General features: G+C 37.3%; 1 protein-coding gene across 1 annotated transcript in view; it reads right to left on the minus strand.

Moving 5' to 3' along the window:
• The window catches only part of chsy1 (chondroitin sulfate synthase 1), a 79,074-nt gene that overhangs the window by 53,878 nt on the left and 2,081 nt on the right, over window positions 1-23,115 (minus strand). Inside the window, exon 2 of the mRNA XM_042727317.1 lies at window positions 19,861-20,356. Within this exon, the coding sequence (XP_042583251.1) occupies window positions 19,861-20,356 (496 nt within the window). The remainder of the gene's footprint in view (window positions 1-19,860; window positions 20,357-23,115) is intronic.

A 23,115-nucleotide genomic window follows, 5' to 3' on the forward strand; every position in this document is an offset into this window, starting at 1 on the left:
GGCTGTTCACATGTCGCGCCTAAAAACGCGTGGAAAACGCTAGGCGCGCCGCTTTCTCCTCCTTTCCAAAGCGCTCGGGCAGTTGCGCTCCTGAGGCATCTGTCGTTGCTAAGCATCCATCAGCTGCGATATCCGTTATAAGGAAATTTTCGCAATGGATTTCCATCACCGAAGAACCCTTGCTGTAACTCTGCTACAAGATTTATTTACGAAGAAAAGTAAAAAACTCCGCAGCGTTTGGGTGCACCCCATTTTTCAAAAACAATGGGGAATTTCACCCTGAAGGAAGCTGATTGAGTTGCTCTTGCGTCATTCTGAAAAGTTGAGATGTTTTTAACTAGATGCGGTGCGGACGCACCTGTAAAAAACGAGCGCGTTGCTTCCATTATGAGCGCGCATACCGCGCGTCTACATTTGAAATAAGGAACTTGAGCGCCCAAAAGACGCGATATGTGAACGGCCCCTTAATCGGTCAAAATGTTTACTTTCGGTTAATGGTTAAACAGTCAATATGAGCATCCCTAACTGGCATATATATAACATACAAACATACAAAATTAATTAATTTTAAGCCACACAAAGTCAACATGTTGGTATTTCTCGCTTGGAATCTGCCATAAAATCTCTCTCTCTCGTCCTTGGTGGACATAGACGGCAATTCACTTTTGCTTTATTTGAACAAAGCTTTATGCTGGAGAAATTATTTTTCAAAAGTTTTTTTGCATATGGCCTGTTGAGGCTTTGTTTGTTTGTTTACAAAGGTCATAACTGGCACTATTTATGTCTGAGCCTAATGTTTAATATTTTTTGAAGTGCAATTTTGTTTACATCCATTTTATTTATTGATTTTGGTTGTTTTTTGATATTTATTCAAGTGCATTGTTTTAACAGAGACTGACAGTCCATTGCTTTTATTGTTTTTTTGGTTGTTTTGTTCATTTATTGTGGATATTTAAAATGTTTTCCGTTTTCAGTGTTAAATATTCTTTAGAAATAAAAGTTTATTGATCTCTGAAAAGGTGTACCTGCATTAGTATGCCATTATCATTATATTAGTTGAAACTGAACAACAATATTATCGTTTATCGCAATAATTTCTTGGACAATTTATCGTCCAGCAAAATTTGTTATCGTGACAGGCCTAACCACAGACTTTGTGGGAAAAAATAAATAAAATGGATTTGATTTAATGGGGCCCGAAATCAGCTACCACAGGGAACCGTGAGAGAACTAGCACCTTACAGATCAGGTTCAGAGGAGATCCAGTGAGAATCTAAACCATCAGTGAGCTTCCTTTCTGCCCTGTAAAACTAATCCAGGCTTTCCCTAATCTCTTCACCAGCTTAAAAAGTCTTGGGCAAGATGTCACCCGTATGTCCTTTAAACACACATGGCCTGCGCAGAGCCATTGGAGGGAACCTGATAGCCACCAACACAGGAAGCTGAGAAGGTCTGACATGAAAGTCAATACAAAGACCTACTTCCCAGCTGGACAAATGGCAATATCCTGATCAACGGTCTCAAGACATGGTGCACTGACAACATTTCCATTTCATATTTGGAGAATTTCCTCTTGGAAAACAAGCAGGTGCAAAAGAAGCAGGAAAGCTTTGACAGACTGCTGGCTCAATATTTAATTGCTTAAATCTTATGATAAACTAAGAAATTGCAAAGTAACTCTTGTGCAAGAACATCAAACTGTCATTTGATTCAGATAAAGAGTCTGTAAAAAAGCATGCATGATTGACACAATATCATTTCATCACAGCTCATAATTATGCATGACAATTTCCTCACTGCTTCAGGAAAAAAAAAATAGTAAATTTGCATATTTACTTGCTTGGATGTGCATCCTTTAACTCTTAAAATGTTAAAACATATTTAAAATATTCACAATGAGTACTAGCGTCACGCTATTCCAGAAAAAATATTATGTTGTTGTTGTTGTTGTTATCACATCATTTCAGTAATTTGTGTATTTAATTTGCTACCATGGAAAAAAGGATTCCAATATTATACATTTACATATAAAATTGTATAAATGTATAAAAATTACACTTACAGAATGTACATTAATTACATTTTTATTTTAAATACATTTAAATGTATTATTTAGTTGTTAATTTCTCACACAAAGATATTTTTTTTTATTTCTTAAGTATTATTGAAGATGATTATTATTATTTTTTTTGATTTTTTGTGATTATTAGATTCTAACCCTGATCACTGCAACCGCAGAAAGTAACTAATACCACCATCTCCATGTGTTTCATGGAATGAAGTCATATGGGTCTGGAATGACACAAGTGTGAGGAAATGATTACATAATTTAATTTCTGGCTAAAATATTTCTTTAATGCTTCACTTCCAGCTTAATCTGACAGACCGGAAACAAATGGCGCATCCTAACAATTCCAATTCGTTCCAGCCGCCACTGCTGGCATTTTGGTGGAGAACACAGATTTCTAAAAGAGGAAGAGGGTGTGTCTGGGAGCTGTTTGGTCTCACTAAACACGGACAGAGCCGAGACGTGTGCTGACATCAGCATCTCCTCCGCCGTGCCCATTTCTTTTCCCTCTCCTGCTGCAAGATCCTTCGCTTTTTGCTCCTTTCTCATCTCTTTGATTCTGCTCTGTTGCTCATTCTTCCCTATGATCTCCACAACTTTTGTGCTTCTCTTGAGTTTCTCTAAACCGCTTCAGTCTCCCTTATCCTCATTTCGTTCACATTCCTCTGTCTGAAAGGAATGACATATTCTGTCTGGTCCTCAACAGATCAGACGTGATCTAAATATCCACTGCTCAATGAAGCCCATTCACAAAACCAGCGGCGTCACCATCACACCGTCTCACTAACAGTCGGACTTATTCACAACCTTCTCAACTCTGTGAACATAATATGAAAGTTTGAAACAAATGAATCATACTAGAAGGACAAAAACTTCATAATAAGTTAATAAAGAAATACAATGTACAGATCTTGAAGTTGTGCTAGAGGTCCTGAGCTACATTTTGCAATATCCAGGCCAATAACCCACTACTATATTTTTTGTTGATTACCTGGACTGACCAGTAATTATAAATGTTAATTACAGTAATTCTGAGTAAAATTTCACTGAAATCTTCATATTAGCTAATATCAACGCATATAACACATTAATATTCACAATGTTGATGAAATTGTTGCACAGATTTTAGAAGAAAATATAGAGCCAAGATGAATACATTAATATTGATCAAATTAGGCAGAATAGCTCATTTATAACTAAATGTATAAATATGCGCTGTATTTGTATGTCAACAAGCTGCATCCCAGTGTAGCTGCATGACATTTGCTTTGTCACTGTAACGACCAAAAACATGCAGTTATGCAACATGAATGAAATTATAATCGAAAAACACTGGTTTTGCGGACAGGAGATGTTCGTAAACAAGCCAAAAAGCTCTGAAACCAATCAAAATCCACCCAAAAGCTGAGAGAAACCATAATAGAGTGTGACATGACTCTTCTTGCACAATTTAGGACAATACAAGCAGCATGAATCTGGAGATGCGCGTGCTTTTGTTCCTCACTAGCGAAATCTCGGCTGCAAGGACGTTCTTTCTGCTCACAATGGCCTTCAGTGCAGCATTCGAGCTGCCAAAACATTGCGAAGGCCGCTGTGTGAGTCATTTGCATGAGGTACACACTTACCCACCATCTAGTTAACCAGTAAAAACAAGTATCTGTGCAAGCCCTCAGACTAACGCGGAGGAGATGTGATTGTGCTTGCCGTTTATGATGAAATAGTCATTTCGAACCAAAAACAGAGGCAGCAGCATCCTTTTCAATTTCATAAAAATACTGTTGACACGTTGATCAACGGCTCTTTAATCCCATTTAATGATCCGCTTTGAAAAGAAAAACAGCAGCTTTCAGTGCAATCAAATATTAATGGCCCTCCAGAATCCCTATTGTGAGTTTTAAGTGGTCTGAAATTCTTCAAGTGAATGCAGAGACTTGTTTAATTGTTCACGGTGTTGGCCAAAAGCTCTTCAGGCGGGAGAGATTGACACAAAAAAGGCCCAAAATAAAAGTTCAGCAAATCTGCATCACATATTGTGCATTTAAAGGTAGTGTTTAGTCTGCCTCTGACTGGACAAACCAGGACAAAAAAAAAAAAAAAAAAAAGGGTAAAAAGCGATCGTGCCAATGGGGAAAAAAACAGCCCAAACAGGAAAAGGTAGCTCCTGGATTGCCTTTGGAGAGAGCAGCAAAGCTCTTAATAAGCCTGCTGGTGGAATTGGGGGGTTCAAATGGAACGCTAACAGACTTCCTCTAAAGGAAAGTGTCAAATGGCAACCAACGGCGGTGAACACGGCCAACAAACCACCCACAGAAGCCAGGGAACACAAAGAGACTGCCAATGATGCGTTATCTCCTGCTATTGATATCTGACAACACTGTAATTGCTCTCACTGTGAGCAAACGAGAATCTGAACAAGGCCTTTGCAAACATTGACTTCTTAGATTTTATAAAAAAATAAGAATAAAAAAAAACGCTGAAACCTCTGCTTCAGAAATAAGCCTTACTTGATTCATAAGATATAAGACTTAATTGATACATAAGCTTAAAAATCTGATACTTAAATTTTCTTATTTTATTAAATATTTTATAATTGTTTAATGAATAAAAATACATATTTTAACAAATTAAATATTTGATTAAAAAAGCATAATAAATTCAATATTTTAACAAAATAAATATTATTATTATTATTATAATATTAAAAATAAAAATAAATACTATCATTAAATATATAAATATTTAATAATAAAAATAATAATAATAAATTTTTAATAGCCTAAGTAAATAACTAAATAAAAAGAAATAAGACCAGAACAAACTTTTTAAAATAAATAAATATTCCAGTAGTTTTGCACATCCCTGCAAAAAACTTTTTTTTAAATAAATAAAAAATAAAAAACAAACAGGAAGGAGACCAAATCAGCAAACATAGTATTTCATCGATACAATCTTCACTGTGGTCTTCTTAGTCAACGAAACTACCGTCACTTCCTTTTTTAGAGGTTCTTTTGGGAACTGTCAACTATTAACCGTTTAAAATGTACAATGTTTTATCACAACATATCTTACCAAACTCTCTTACAAACTCAAAACGGCTGTATTACACAAGAACTTCCTAATGTCTGAAGCTACATGAACCATTTCTGCATAATCATGTACTACAGCTTGGAGAAAGAAGGCTTCATGCCAATGCCAAGTCATGTTTAAATCTAGAGAGCCTGTGCATAATCATCAATAAAAGGCCAGTTTCCTGCAAGGTAGACAGGCTTCAAAGACAAACATCTGAGTGTATAATTGAGGCTGTAAGGTTGAGGGATTTTAAAGCATGAGGCGATCAGTCGGCAGTTAGCAGTGAGCCAGTCATTCCTGAAGTGGCACACACTGAGCTCGCTGTGGGAGAGATACAGAGAAGAGACATGAAGTTTGGGGATTTAAAGGGGCCATGTCTGAAACTTCTGTAGCATCAGCAGTCAAGTTCTTACACCAAACTGCCAAAATTTAGTTGAACATGGCCATTTTTCTGCCACTCTGACTATTACAAATGATCCTTCGCAAAAACCTGTGCTCCTTAGTTACTGTTGCTATGTCCAACAATCCATGCCTCTCTCACACCACACACCATGTTCTCATGCAGTAAAAGGTACATGGCGGAGCAAAGAGGAAACTGACAACAACCGACACACAAGACAGAGCAGGTTACTTCTGGTATGAAACAAGGTCTCAGCTTTAAAATGTTGTCTTTTAAGAAATTAGCCTCAGTTCAAGCTGCATGCTATGATTGGTCAGATCGCCTGTCAATGCAAACAGTAAATTATGAAACCTTTCTGTAAATGTACTCTCCCTCGGTTCATCCAAGATGTAAATGAGTTTTCGATTTGGAGAAATTTAGAATTCATCACTTGCTCACCAATGGATCCTCTGCAATGAATGGGTGCCGTCAGAATTAGAGTCCAAACAGCTGATAATAAAGTCATAATAATCCACAAATAATCCACACCACTCCAGTCCATCAATTAACATCTTGTGAAGAGAAAAGCTGCATGTTTGTAAGAAACAAATCCATCATTAAGGTATAATATCACGACGGGTTATAATATCAATAAGTGCAAATGTTTCCTCCACAGAACAAACTGTCTCAACATTTTTTTTTCTTCTTTTTGATATTGAACGTAGCGTAGCTGTTTACTTGGCTGTTTGGAGAAACTGGTAGCCAGGCAACAGAGTGGCGGAGTCAAGCACACGCACTCTAACAGCACGGCTGTCTAACCGTGCCTAGAATTCCAGGGATGAGAACGGTTTGTAACTGTGCCGCGCCATACCAGGCTCATGTGGAAATACAACTGTAATCGTACCTGACAGTCCTTAGATCCGTTCAGCCCGATAGTAAAAAAAAAGCGGCTATATTCAAGCGCGAATGAAGACCGTTTCGCGGGGGATGCCAGGTGCTCAAAAAAAAAAAAAAAAAAAAAAAAATAAATAAAAAATATATATATATTATTCAAATCTCAAAATTGAAAATCAAATGCCAACCCACTGAACGAATATTCAAATAATCTAATATTCTGGTCCAGCACTAAATCAAATACGTGGGTGGATTTTGACGTGAGAGCATTATTATGGATCATGCAACTTTTTAACGTTAAAACGCCTTAATAACAGATGCGTTTCTTACAAACACAGTTTTATCTTAACAAAATGTTAAGTGATGAACTGGAGTGGTGTGGATTACTTGTGATGTTTTTAATCAGCTGATTGGACTCTCATTCCGACGGCACCCATTCACTGCAGAGCATCCATTGGTGAACAAGTGATAACCAAAAAAAAAAACATTAAAATGGTAAATGCAAAAACAGTGCAAAAGAAATGAAGCGCAGAAGTCATTCCTCCAGGCGTACAATCAAAGTGAAGTATGACTCACATCACGCTTCGCCTTCAGCTCAGTGTGTCAGCCTCAGGTTCAAAAACTGTCCTTTGCAAACAAAAGCCCTGTTTTACAGCATCACCTGATGACTTTACCCTCAAAGATCACATGTGAAACAGCTGAAGAAAAAGAAACAAAAAAAAAAAACACATTGACTTTAAAACCCTCAAACTAATTGAATCAGTTGAAAGCGAAGTACATTGGTGAGGTAAAAATAGATTGGAGGCAGTTCCACAAAGACGCTCTTGTTCGAGGGTTTCTCGATGAAAACACGGAGGGCAAAAGAGCGAGAGACACAGAGACGCACTTGTAAAGATAGCGCGGGTGCGAGTCAGCATCCCTCAGGGGGAGGAGCCACGTGTGTCAGACCTGTAGGAAACAGATGCTGTTGGCTTTCATTCCCATTAGCTGTGCTTTGGCATGTCTGCCAAAACCACAAGAATGATGCCAAAACCACAAGAACTCCACTCAAGCCACGCAGAGCCGTCAGTGCGCTTAGTGCTGCATACAAATCCTGCTTTACTCCAACAGACAGGGTTTTGATGCAAACAAATGACAAAAGATAACATCTTAAAAGTCAAAGCAAAATCTACTTTTGTCAACAGATATAATACCTTATTTTAGCAAATATTGCCATCTTTGAATTGCCACACTACCACTGAAATGTTTTCCTAAAGAAATTAATACTTTTATTAAGTAAACTAAATATTATATTTCTCATAAATGCTGTTCTTTTGAACTTTCTATTAATCAAAGAACCATAAAAAAAAAGTTTTCACAAAAATATTCATTGTTTCCAGCATTGATGAAAATATTAATCATAATAATAATAATAATAATAATAATAATAATAATAATAATAATAATAATAAGTAATCAGCATATCAGAATGATTTCTGAAGGATCATGTGACACTGCCGACTGGAGTAATGATGCTGAAAATTCAGCTTTGCATCACAAATAAATTACATTTTAAAATTTATTCAAAGAAAACTGTTATTTTAAATTGCAATAATATTCCACAGCATTACAGTTTTTAACAAATGTCACAATGTTTACGTTAAACCATTTCAAAAGCAGAAGTTTTTTTTGATGAAAGATAAGACAACGTGACTTTCTTTGCAAAGTTTAAGCAGGGAAGGGAAAATGGAAATTTTAAATTGATCCATCACTCTACTTCCAAGGAACTATTGTAATTGACAAAAGCCTTTTGAAAAGGAAAAGCGTGTGTTGGAAAGATAACAACATGAGAGAGTAACATTAGCAATGAGTAATGGATCTATACTGTTCAAGAGAAGAACAGAGACACAGCGAAAGTGGAAAGCTGCTGACCTTCATTCAGTTTCGCAATGAAATGAGAACTTAACGATGATAATAATCCTACGGATGGGGAAAATTAAATATATAAATAAATAAAAACAACCCTGAAGCTTAAGTTTTATTTATTTAATCTTTTAGACTGTCAAACTGTCAAAAATTATCAATTAGGAAGGGGCCGATTAATGTTTTGATGGATGAAAAATAAATCTAAATAAGAACTAAAACAACTAAACTGAAAAAAGTGAAGTCTTTAAAGCTATAAGCAAACCATGAGCGCAATACGACTCAGCAGACCAAAGTATCGCAAAACAATGTGGAGTTTGTCCACTCAAAGGCCAACACAGACTTGGAAGCTTTGCGTTTATGAATAAGCTTGAATCAGTAAGCAATACAACTTATAAAGCATGCTACATAATCACCAATGACTTGTGATTCGTATCTGTATTAGGGGTCGACCGATTATCGGCGTGGCCGATTATCGGCGCCGATATTAAGCATTTTTATTGTTATCGGCATCGGCAATTTTCAGACCCGATTTGCCGATAAAACCATTTTATTTTGAAATGCGCGATCTGGCACTGATCCAGCCACCTCAGTCAGAGCGCACCGCTCTGTGGCCTAGACTAAGCCCCGCCCATCGTTGCGTGTTATTTGTTTGGAGTCACGAGCCTGGCCAATCAATACGGCTGGCGCGGCTGGAAAATGTTCTGCTCTCACACCGAAAGCACAGGAGCTGCTTCAGTGATCATCATCACACATCAATAAGTTATCTCTCGAAGGTAAGAATGCAGTAAACGTTCCTGAAGTTGCAATAAATCACTACACTTAAGTTGCAAAACACCTAAATATAATCGATTTATGATGACAAGTCCCGTTCAGTTATTATACTGTGAATTCCCGGTCAATGTCCGTCATTGCAGTGATATGCTTTAACGGATCATCACATCAGTGCTGAGATAGTGAAACTAAAACCTACTTCTCTCACCATTCGGCCAACTTAACGTTATCAACACGAATGAATTCACTCACGTCTGCTCCGGTTTTTTTTTTTTTTTTGTGTTGCTTCACTGAACAGCGTCCGTTCTGTTAGGGCTCTTAGTCAAAAAAATTGCGCATATTTGGAGAAATATTGCTTTATTCTAACATGCTTGCAAAATAATTTATCATACAGATTCAGAATTACCATTATGCAATTTTGAAGAGCTGAAAGGGCATCAAGCGCGAGCTCTGACGCCCTGACGCGACGCGAGCTCCCTATTCCTGATTTAGTTATCTCCGCGGCCGCGCTCTCTCGGGGTGCGATTTGCCGGGGGGGATGGGGGGGATTTCCCCCCTTCTGGTCTATGCATCCCTGCCTCTGCTGAATAACTTTTAAAAAACATCATGCAAACCCGCTCTGACGTCCAGATCTGAATCAAATGATTCGCGATACGCGATCCGATTGAAGCGCATCGAAACAGTGAATCATTTTGCGACGCAATGGTTTAACTGATTCGGAGTTTCAAAAAGTTCAGTTGTGTTCTTTGCTCGCTTTCTCGATGTAATTTGTTGTTTGAATAACCGTGGACATTAAATCATTACAATTAATAGGCCTAACGTAGGCTTACAATGTTTTTATTAAACTGAGATCACACTAAATACAATTTCCGTCGTATTAAAAACATTTCATAAAATTTTTCAAAAGCATCCCCCCCCTCTGTTTATTTCACAAATCGCACCCTGCTAATAACCCTATGCTAATAACCTAAATTGTCAATAATCTCACATTGCACGTTTCTGGATGACGCTGTCCTGTATACTTCCTAGTTTGTATCGCCGTGATAAACAGTCAGTCAAACAAACATTTTACACATAAAAAAAAAAAAAAAAAAAAAACACTATTACAATATGGGTTGTGTGTGATTTTAATGCAATTCTGGGTTGCAAATAAAATGCTAAATATAACACACACACACACACACACACACACATACATATATATATATAGAGAGAGAGAGAGAGAGAGAGAGAGAGATTACATTTATTTTCCATTATTTGTTCATTTGTCGCTGTTTAAATTTGCTTTAAGTTTTACTTTGTTTAAAGGATGCTGCTGATGGATGCAAGTTTTACTTAGTTTACAGAATGCTGCTGATGGATGCTCCCAGCACTTTTTATGTTTGTTGTTATTATTAATATTAATGTTGTTATTATGAACAGTTCTCAGAATTAAAGATGTGTTAAAATAATTTAAAGAGAGTCTTTGTCAGAGGTCTTTTTATTCTTAATTTTGACATTAATTTTCATTTTTACACTAGACACATATCGGTTCAAAATATCGGTTATCGGTCTCCTTGATCTGTAATAATCGGTATCGGCATCGGCCCTGAAAAATGCATATCGGTCGATCCCTAATCTGTATGCAAACAGCTGTTACTCCACAGAAGGAGTGTTTCAAGCTCGCTGGCTTTCAAGCTCCAGCAAAACCTTTTAGCCTCTGTTTGTATGTATTTTTTTTAAAATGAAGCTAGTAAACATTTATTTGCTCAATGCAGCTATAATTTTAGCATCCTGCTCGGGAGCGCCGAGGAGCAACAGAATAACACATACAGGAGTCCAGCGGCCACAGGGTGTCTGAAAATACACTAGGTTTGCCACATACACGGCAGGCTGCTGCATGCGAAGAACTCGAATAAGTTGTAAGCCAGAGAGACGAAGACACCTCAAACTTTTAAATTCTGGATGTGAAGATCTACACGTCACGTTCAGTTGCTCCACTTTAGACAAATTAAAAATGTGCAAAGAAAGCTGGAAACAGCGTGAACCCATGTCTGGGGAAAGATAGCATCAGAACTTGTAAAGCTTAATTAAACCATAAATAATAAATGCCACGACTTGGAAATAAGACCAACGGTGAAGCCATCTGATGCTCTAACAGAGCTAAAGAAGAAACTACGCTATGAATAGCTAATATTGTAACATAAAGGTGCTGTATGTAGGATTGACACCAAGTGGTTGAACTAGGTATTGCAGTCCAAATTCAAAATATTGGAGAGGGGTTTTTTTTCCACCCAGCCCCTCCTCCTCAGACTTGATGCACACACAGGTTGCCAGATTGACAACACCAACGGGAACAGCGCATTTGACGATGAATGAAATGAAATGAAATGAAATGTGCTGTGTTTTCCACCAATAGGCACCCTGGGGTGCCGAAATATAATTGGGTAAACTGGCAGTGGGCAGGTTTCACAAACCAAAACAGAGATCGACATTCCGGAACGCACATTTTCAAAAGAGAATAACTGACTTTAGCATTGTTTCTCAGATAAACAAGTGTTAACTTAGCGTGTTTCTTAAATATCTGCAAACATATTATGGTATTTTTATGCTTTAGTAGAGTCAAAAATGTCCATACAGCACCTTTAAATCGAATTAAGCTCGGAGCATTAGATCACTGGGAAAGTGTTATATGATTGAGTACTTGAGAGCTATCAAGGTCAACTGTGCTTTAACCCAAACATGAATCAAATGTTTCATACTATATCTAGCTTTCTAAACTGAAATAAGTGGCCAATTTGGAGCAACTTCACATGGATTTCAATACATGAATAAACTGCAATACATAGCACACATAAATGTTGGGTAAAACACATCTTTTCTCATTCATTTAGGACTTGTCAGTGTAAAATAAAGACTAGTATACATTACGTTTCTGATTATTATCAATGTTCAAAACAGAAACCAAGGTATTTCTTTTTCAGGATTCTTTGATGAATGGAAAGTTCAAAACAATCCTTAGTAACAAAGGTCTCACTTTTAAACAATTTAATGAAATCCCTGCTGAATTAAAATATCAGTTTGTTTTTGCCAAGAGTATTGCAAAATACCATGTTTCTTACTTTCTTTAGAAGCAAACAGAATATTTTGGGAGCACGTCTATGATGTATTATATGCTGGCAATTATATTTTAAAACAGATAAAACATAATAGAAAACAAAATTCCATGCATTGTAATAATGCCACAGCAATGAATGAAAATGCACAATAACCCAAAAATTGTTTTATTATGTTGGACAAACATTGCGGGTGAAGTTCCGGCACAAACTATTTGAGCTTTTGAGAAAAGCTTCACATATCTGCACACCGCCGCCAATCCTCAAAACACTATAACTGAGCGCAATAATGACCCATCTCGCATAGATCTCCAAAAAAGATTCCATGAAAATGGCCACAAAATACAGGACTGCATGGCAGTATAATTCAGGGCTTCGCCGAGTGGCAAGAAATAGACACGACTACAGGCATTTGTTTGTTAGAGCTCAAAGAACAGAATATGCGTGTGGGAGGCTGACTTCCTGTGGATGTCTGAAAAGAAAAAGAAACCCAAGTCTTATTGACACACTATGCGACACATAGAGAAGGTAAGAGAATGGAGGTCTGGGTCATGAAGCGGTTTAAGTAGCAGAGAAAACTAAAACAACCTCAACAACATACTTCAGCCATATGACAATGTTTAAAACACCTCAATATTATGAGTATCTGCCATTGCCTAAATTGGCTTATAAAAGCCCTCTTCCCCAATCACAGGAACCATCATTTCAAAGAAACTAAAGCCAGATGAAAACAAAACCAACCCTACTCATTTTCTAAAAGGTCTTATTGTGAACAATTAATTGTTCCAAAACAATTCAACGCTCAAAATCTTTTCCATATTTAAGCAAAATGTTGATCAAGATCATGTTGAATAAGATTAACCAACAGCAACTCAAATTCAATGGCCAAATAGCCACTCAGTGAAGGTCTATGACCTTTATGATACAGATCTGTGGTCACAGTGACACAACAGATGCGTGGAAATACGTACTTGAAGTTCCGCTGAGTTCGCACAGGGAGCTGAATCATGCGTGAGAGCACTCGTAATTGAAAACTCACAGACAGATGCAATCATCATTTCATGGGAACCGGAAGCAGATAAAGTAACGGCATGATGCCAACATGAGGAAAGATGTCAAAATGACTCGAGGGCCTGGCTGCAGGCCAGATGAGACGTATCCGTTACACACTCTGAGTGAAGGAGAAAAGACCATAGACTGTAAAAAAATATGGACGTAGTGTCCGTGACGTCACCCATAGACTCCTCAATAGCGGTTTTGAAGCTCAAAGTGTGCAGAGCGGGCCGTCGCCATCTTGGCAGCGCGTCACCGCGCGACTCTGCCGGATAATCGAAAATGGGCAAAAAGGCGGGAGCTGGTTGCTGAAGCCACGCCCACCTAGCGCGACGGCATTGTCAGCAGCGGCAATCCATCTGTGACTCATGTGGCCACGCCCTTAATTATGCAGAACTTTAAGGCTTAATATAATTTATACGGATGAGTTATAAAAAAATTCACCCCCTCACAGTTGTGACGAAGGGCAAAATGAGCATTATAGACCAAAATCATTTTTTGCACCATGCTGTAAACATGTTTTTTTCTGCTCTTAAGTTGGGCATTTTAACATGGGGAGTCTATGGGACTGACTCCCTTTTGCAGCCAGCCTCAAGCGGCCAGTCGATGAATTACAGTTTTAGTCACTTCCTTATTGGCTTCACGAGAGAGAGCGCGAGGTTGCCGCTCGGAAAAGACTCAAAGACAACAGCAAAAAAAAAAAAAAAAAAAAAAAACACACCCAGGTCTCTTCTGCTCACCAAATCTGTATTTCTTTGATCATAAATATGGTAAAAACACTAATATTGTGATATATTATTACAACTTGAAATAGCTGGCTTCTATTTTAATATATTGTCAAATGTAATTTATTTCTGAGATGCAAAGCTGAATTTTTAACATCATTACTTGACTTCGGTGTAACACAATCCTTCAGAAATAATTTTAATATGCTGACTTGCTGCTCAAGAAACATTTCTGATTATTATAAACATTGAAAACAATTGTGCTTTTGTGACTTTTGTGAAAAATGAGATTTTTTTTTTAATGTAAAGATGAATTCGAGATGTCTTTTAATGCATTCTTGCTGAATACAAGTATTAATTTCTTTTTTGCAGTTTACTTGTCCCTGGCCTGGCCTTACTGTGCACGATTCTGAGAGGGTCTATCTATTCTAGCAAGACAATGACCTGACCAAATAAATGCACTGACAGTTTAGTGACAATAGAGTCATAAATCAAGAGGCGCAGATGGAAAAAATGTGGAGCCCAATATTGGCTTTCAGCTTCCATTCTTTGTGTCGCCATTTACGGCTGTTTTCTGAGCAAACAGATGGGCTGACAACTAAATAATGGCTGAAGAAGGGCTTGTCAATATCAATCAGAATGTGAGCGATCACTCAAGTCACATGACTGAAGACAAAACACGTACGACACAACAAGCGAGGAGCATCTTACATTGTTCTTGCTCAAGGGCTGTTCGCTATTTTCAATGGAACAAACTACCACTTTACAACACTCCTAATTGGCACATTTGTTTGGAATAACTAAGACAGCTCTCCTTTCAGTTGTAATTTGCGAGTTGAAGTCCCACACGTTATTCAGACAGAACATCTGTGACAATATAATTGGTGTAAAGATTAGCCAAACTGCTCTGCTGAAGAAGACGCCTTCACTTCTGCATTCAGTGTGTCTACACTCAATATCACGCTTCAGAAAAGGGATTTTTATGGACTTTCCCTGAGAGTATGTTACACAACAACTTTCTAGGTTTTACTGAAAAGCACAAAGATGCGAACTTTAATACGCATTAACAACAGCATGGGCTAAGGATGGACGATAACAGAAATTACACTACAGCTGGGTTAAAACTGGCAGTAAACACATTTAGAATGTTACAAAAGATTGCAAAGAAACGCAGCTCTTAAAACTTTATCAAAGAAACTTCTGATCAAAGAAAAGACACTGTATCAGGGTTTCCACAAACCACAGCACAACTGTGATACTAAGAAGAAATGTTTCTTCATTCCTTCCAATCAGTGTTTTAGAATGATTGAATATTATTATAAATGATCTATATAACGTCATTCTTCTTATTATTATATACATTTTATTTACAACATGTATAATTCATATTTTAAAATGTTCTAATTCAACATTATACTTTTATCATTTTTAAATGAAAACATAAAAATTGTTACAATTTAATACACTTGTATATTATTAGAGACTAAATGTGTATTTAATAAAAAACAACAATAATAATATAATTAATAATAAAAACAATAATGCTAATTAATACTAAAATATTTATTATAAATATAATAATAATAATAATAATAATAATAATAATAATAATAATAATAATAATAATAATAATAATTTATTGTACTTTTAAACAAATAAACCTAAAAATCTTATGGATCCCAAAATTTGGAAGAGTATTGTATATCTAGGGTTGAGAGTCAAAAATCAATTCCAATTTCAGAATCAGATACTTAAAGTCAGGATTTGGATACTTGCTGTAAAATTTAAATTCCGCCTATCAATTCCTGTGTGCGCATATATTATTTAGGTGGCAAAAAGGGGCTGTTAAAAATGTATTTATCTTTGATTCATTCATTCAAGAGATTCATTCAAAAACACAGATTCATCCAGTAATGAAACAAATAAACTTGAGTGAGTCATTGAATAATTCCATTCATAAATTCCATGAGATTTTGTTTAGATGTCTTATATTTTTTTCCTTGAGAATTGTGAGAGAACAACAACCTCTCCAGAATCCAGAAAAGTATTCAGAATCATGCAGCTCTATTTAGCACACAAACAGCTCTTAATAGAGTCCAGTTTTTATGTAGATGGCTGATTTTTGTTCATGGTATTAAGCAGCAATTAAATATTTTGCAAAAAGAGACAGAATAAATATGTCTGATATCGAAAAGCTTGACTTATTTTTTTTTTTAAACCATAAATTCCGGAGTATGTATATCACCAAATCGGTAATTTTATATATCTGTCACTACACGCCAGAGGCACTGCCCATCGAATGCACACTTCAGCAGGAGTGGCAAAGACAGAACGGTTATGTTTAGAAACTAAAATCTGGAAGGCAGCGAAGAGGGCATGACAAGGTCAGCATGTGAGAGACACCAGAGCAGCTGGGGGACACATCCCAGATCGATAGCTTTAATATGACACAGGTGACAAGCTCTGGGGCTGAGCACTACGAAGGTTTGATATCAGCCTGCTGAAGTGTAAAAGATTAGATAAAAGACTCTCTGTCCGTGCAAAACACCCACACGTCACTGTAATATCCTGGCCTCTGGATAAGGCTTGAGTCCCGTGTTCAATATAAGGAATCATTTGTGCAGCTCTACAGTCAAATTAGAACTAAACCAGCATTCAGAGAAAACATGTCCGTTTTGTTATAGCCACTTAAATTGTGCACAGGACTCATCTCAAGTAGCTGCGAGCCCAAAGCAGAGCTCAGATGAGACTGTTTGCGCTCTGGCCATAAACAAACAGAAGTTGAGCAGCAGCACAGACAGATACACATCTGAGGAGCTCCAAACAGACAAAGACGCTTAATATCAGTATTTAGGGGAGTAACAGGCTGCCAATTTGAGCCGTGAGGTCTTTGAGGTCACTTTACTCGTTGGGCCTGTTGAGACTTGCAGTGCAGTAGGTCCATAAAGAACCAGAGGCCGAACACTCCGACATTAATAGCAGGTTGCCCAGCTGTGCCGTCTCTAACTAATCCTGCACGGCTGTAATTAAAGCACACATCAAATGAACATTAAAATCCCAGCGGCCCCAGTCATGGGGGAGAGTCTTTAAGACTCAGAGGTTCCAATTCCGCCCCATTCCACAAGCCGAAAAAGACTCGTGGAGCACCTCTGATAACTTTCCAACCCTTTCATTTTTCCATTTTGCAAATTTGTGAAAAGCGTTGTCACATTTAAGCTGACGGATTGCGCATGTGGCTCCTTCATCGGGAGCAGATGGAAAAAAAGGTAATCGCGCCATGACGCATGGTCTTGGTAGACTAAACGATACGCAAAGACTTATTTGAGATGTTGGAGAAAAATGCAAAGCGCTTTACTCAAAACTAGCAGAAAATGGGAAAGAGCCGCTTCACGTCGTCTGACTGAATCCAAAGTCTATTTGAAAGAAAAAGAAGAAAATCCAGATAAAACATAAAAGAGCCACACTAAATATCAGTTTCCGCTCCCTTTTCCATAGTAAACACCTGAAGATGGAGCAACATCCCCGGGTCACATTTCACTCTGAAATTAAAGTCATATTTCAGCATTATAAAGACTATTTGTATTAGGGCTGGACAATATATCGGACGATATGATCATGCGCATCTCGTCAGTAAAGCCGGTTCTATGATTAGCGGTAAACCCCCATCACCTGCTTTCAAATGGAGCTGCAGTTAATACACAGAGCCGTAGTTTACTGACAAGCTACGCTATATCGAGTTCATTATCAAAGGCGATTCATCTTCAATAATGAACTCGATATAGCGTAGCTTGTCAGTGTCAAACCATTGAATAAATACGAGCACTGCACGTTTCAAAATCAAAAACCGATGCGGGTGTTTTTATATCACTGTATTTCAGAAGGAAACCGAGTATATTTAGAAAAATTTCAATTTCATTTCATTTTGCATGTAATGCTTGATAAGGCAGCGTTTGTGAGCTCAGCACTGCTCTGCAGCAGTTACCCGAGAATCCTGTATCTCTCCCGCTCTTAAAGCGCCTCCTGCTGGCAGAAAATTAATTTGCATATATATATATATATTTTTATATATATATATATATATGGGGGTGGTGGAGTGCCGCCACAAATAGAGTGTAAGGCTGTGGGAATCACTGCAACCCGTCAAAATAAAAGTTCATTTTTACATAAAGGCATTATGCTAGAAATATTACTATTATTTAGTAGAATGTATGTGATACTGCTACTACTGTTAAAAAAATTAATAAAACTTTATTTTTTTAAAGAAATAAATCACACAATATTTCTTCCATGTTTTAATTTTAATAGCAAATCCCCTTTATTTAACAAAAAATAAAATGTGCCTAAATTTCATTAATTAAAAGAAATTAAATTTGGGTGAAACTTGTTTACTGTTTTTCATAATTATATTACTTGTAGAAAAACTTTAAACACAATTGTAAATAAGTATAAAGAATGGCATTGGCTTTATTTTTAGTGATAAAAAGTGTGTTTTTTTTTAATTAACATATTTTTGTGTTTTGCTTTGGTACCGAAATTGGTACAGAGAACTGTGGATTTTCACTGGTATCGGTACCGAATACTGAAATTTTGGTACCGTGACAACACTAGTTACTAATGTTAACTAATGGGACCTTCCTGTAATTTTTTACCATGTAATGAAACGGAATAAAAATAAAAGAAATGGATGAAAAATCTAAAACAAAATAATAAAAATTTTTTACTACAATCAAAAGAAATTCCAAATGAAAGCATCATGGTAATAAGAACTGGGTCTTGGAATCATCTGGAAAATGATGTCAAATAGGGTTGGGCAATGGATGATGTCTACAGTGAAACATCGTGATGGACGATGACATCGGGGGGCGGAGTTAGGGAGTATGCCCAAAGCGTGAATCCGTATGCAAAAAGGCACTGAAAACAATTAACGCATTCTACGGAGCCACTAAAGGGACATGGTTAGCCGCATATTAGTAGCGGCTCCCTGATGCCCGCAATTTATATACAGTATAATTACCCAATTATATAATTGCGAGAGAACGTATTGAAATATTTTTTTTTAAAAATTATCCGCCCATCTCACAGGCTATTTATTCCCTTTAGGGGCCCTGTAGTATGGGTGGGGGGGGGGATCACGATGCCGGCTCAACATTGTGATGTCTGTCAGCCATCACCGATGGAAGATGGCATCATCTATCGGCCCAACCCTAATGTCAAATTTGTAATTGTTGTGCAAAAAAAAAAAAAAGAGAGAGAAATTTTTTCGTTTTTGTGTGAAATATGACGGACATGTTCTCTGGACAGTGCGTGAGATTCACCTGGATGCAAATGAAAGCATTTCTCAGTCTTTTCATGTTCACAAAAAGAGAAGGGGAGTAAGAGGCCGTCACAGCAGATTATGAAATCCATCCATTGAAGAGATGATGACTCATCTCATCTCTCCAAGGTCAGAGGTCACCCTTTCAAAAAAGTCACCGTCCAAAGCTTCATTTCCTATGAGTCACCCCATAACGGCTCTGATAAAACAAGTGATCTAGACCCACCATCCCTGAACAGCAGAGACGGGCTCCACTCCACTATTGTCCGGCTCTCTCTGTAATACCTGGTCAGGTATCGGCGAAACTCTTTGAAGGATCAAAGCCGCCTGGGAGTTTCGATGGTGAAAAGAACGCAAGCCTTTTCTGGTTCGCTACAACCTATAATTTCCAGTACCCAAAAATTGCAGCTCTGGGAGTTCAATGAAGAGGCTGATTTCAAACAATATGCATTAGAAACCTCAAGCCTGAGCTGGCGGAAATATAGGACACTAATAATTATGCAATTGGTACCCTGCTCGGTCACGTGATCACCATGGTTTGGCCCTGTAATTTTACAAGAGTATCCAGGTGTATTGCACGTTCTTACCTCATAGGACCAGACGCATTGGACACCAGCGAATCGGCGCACGCAGCGGCCCACCTCCACATCCTCGTGGGTGGTGTACATCTCCTGCAGGCACTGGCGGATGTGGGGCACCATCCTGCGCAGCACCCCGCGGCTCATGATCACACCAGGGCCGCCCATGCAGAAGTTCTCGCCCGGCTCCAGGGCCAGCTTGCCCAGTTCATCGCGGGCGCCCATGCCCGTCTGACCGAGGAAGATGGCCTCACTGCTGTTGAGACTCCTTAGGAAGCTCTCCAGCTTCTCGCTTTTGATGTAGACATCATCGTCGGCTCGCATGAACCACTCGAACTGGTCCAGGTAATGGTCATGCATGTACTTGAGCATCATAAAGGACTTCTTCTGCGGAGGGTATGAGTCGTCCACGTTCTGCAGAGCCACGATGGGGATGGGGATCGTCGTGTCTGAACCCTCACTGGAGAAAAACTCCACCTTGCCCGGGATGGTCTTGGCCCAGGTCCTACATAATGCAAAAAAAAGGAGAAATGTGTATGTGAGCACCGAAATTATAATAAAACCCTTCTTATCAATACCAAACACCATGTTTTTAAATGTTAGTTATTAAGTAATTTTGGGTACATTAAAATAAGAGTTTTATTTCAACAAGTTTGTGTACAAATTCTTACATTGTCATAAAAATGTATTATCAGGCATGTGTAGGAAAGCCAGTTTTCTGCCAATGAATATAACAATAAAAATAATATTTTATTTAACAATAAAAATAATACAAGGTGCCTTTCAGATCACTCAAGGTCACCACCGTACATTAAGAGTAATATGACTGAACAACAACAACAACAACAACAACAACAACAACAAGAATAATAATAATTAAAGTTATTATTATTATTTAAAATAATAGTTTTTTAGTTATTTTTTTTTTAATTATAAAAGTTAAGGAAAAAATATATTATTGTTGCAATAATATTATTGTATTGTAAAATTTAAAGAACAGTTATAAAAATAATACAATTACAATACTAATATTTATGGCAGTCTTGCTTTCAAACATTAAACTAGGGCTTTTATTTGGGTGAGAAACTGTAGGAGATGTTAAAGGTTCTCTTCTGCTGAACAGATTTATAAACAATTCTCATTGCAAATTTGTAAAGATGGTTGATTTCAAATGCACATTACCAAATTCGACCCAAAATCACAATGCTTGCTTAGAACAGCAAACCAAGCTGCTCTGGAACCCTGAAAACACTGGATCATGAGCTGCTGACGTGTAAACGAACATAGTGCCGCTGTGCATCATTCCGAGATTTGGTCATACTTCAGGTCAGAAAATACGGAAATCCATATAAATATGGAAAATCCTAATAATGGACTGTAAATATCAGCATTTATCATTTAAAAACAAACAAACAAACAAACAAAAACCTAGGCTAAGTGCTATTGACCTTAGCATTTTAAGACTTACGAGTAGCAATAACACCACAAGTTATTATCAGACTGATGAAAAGATTAAGCAGAGAGTAGCATCAGGATGATTCACATGGTTTAAAAACAAAAGTCCCAAGTTGATTCACTATAAACATGTGGAAAGAAAACCGATAAACTAAATGCAGCACTCAACACGAGAATAAAATGGCAAATACTGTCATGACCCTGTAGGAGGATGATCCTAGCAGCTGAATCAATTCAACAGAGCTTCAGGAGATGCACATGATTTAACACTGCAGACAAGTGAGCACGAGCCTCTCAAATACACTCAGTGTCCCGCATGTCAGCACGTGGAAGAGCTGAACTGTTTTCCTTCAGATAATATCCACTCTGCTTGCCAACATCTAATTTGAACAAAACCCTACTTCCTGTTCTCTGCAAACTAAAGGGGAACCCAGAGATAACGTGTTAACCTTTCGCATACTTCTGCAGTGCAGACATGGTGTCAGTCTGACATTCAGCACTCAAAACCGGAGAAACAGCCAAGATCTGGTGTCAAAGACAACCTTGTTCATTTTCTTGCATGAAATATGCATGCATCTTGCTTAGCTTACATATACAAATCAAACGATGCAATTAAAATAACGGAGACTGTACGTTAGACGAGGGGAAGTAATGTGGTTTTGCAATCCTTTGAGAACATCTTCAAATCGCTCCTGTGCAGAACTATAACTGTAGGAAATACAGCAACAATAGAATCAGCCATCATAAATACTCCCATGATGCCCTGGCTTTCCCACCAAGGCCAACCCCGGCATTTCACCCCGAAAAACCTCTCTGCAAGGAATTACTGCTGATTAAACGTATGACATAAATGCTTGCTTCAGCACATCTCTGTCCTCTCCATCCTTATACAAATTGCCATGGTAGCCACCACAGTCTCTGCCAACGTACCACACAAATACTATTCCTATTATAATAATAATAATAATAATAATAATAATAATAATAATAATAATAATAATAATAATAATAAGGTAAACTGGTATTATTCAAAAGTGCCACTAAAAACGAGAGTTAGTGAAGACTTCATAATACTACTTGAAGATTTAATATTTAATAATTATGACTTTACAGAACTAACATTATGTAGTAACTGTAACACCTTGGCAGAAACTACAGTTATCATGGTGATCGTTAGTTTCTATAAACCCCAAAAGAGGAAATAAAGCTGATTTAAAATGATTCAGCATAACCTTGTTCTCTCTTTCCAGTTTGGAAAAGACCATGTATAAAATTATAATACCTACAGAAGTAAAATTACATAACTATAACACAATTTGGAGGAAATGATGGTTACCATGATGATTCTTCATACATGAATTTGTTAAATTATAATTCTGACTAAACTGCTGAAACAAAATGATTCGGCAGATGCTTTTATCCAAAGTGACTTACAGTTGAGGAATACAACAAGAGATTTACTATAAGATGGATAAAGATAAGATAAACACGAGAAGTGTCCACTATACAAGGTTTCAGTCATCGCTCAAATTAGTAAAAGCTAGGACAGGAATTTACCAAATTGTCTATCAAAAACCATACAATTACTGTTACAACCAAAATAAAAGTGTGCAGTTTTGTTTGCTTTTTGAAAAAATATTTGTGTCAAATATCTTTTGAGGAAGATGATATAAATTATTTTGACTTTACATAAGTAAAAGTAAAAAACATGACATTGACAGAAACTATGATTACCATGCTGATTTCTTGTACATGGATGCATTTAATTACATAGAATTCCCTTACAGCCAACAAAAGAAATTAAAGCAA

Source organism: Cyprinus carpio, chromosome B7 (assembly GCF_018340385.1).
Source record: "Cyprinus carpio isolate SPL01 chromosome B7, ASM1834038v1, whole genome shotgun sequence".
Classification (NCBI taxonomy): domain Eukaryota; kingdom Metazoa; phylum Chordata; class Actinopteri; order Cypriniformes; family Cyprinidae; genus Cyprinus; species Cyprinus carpio.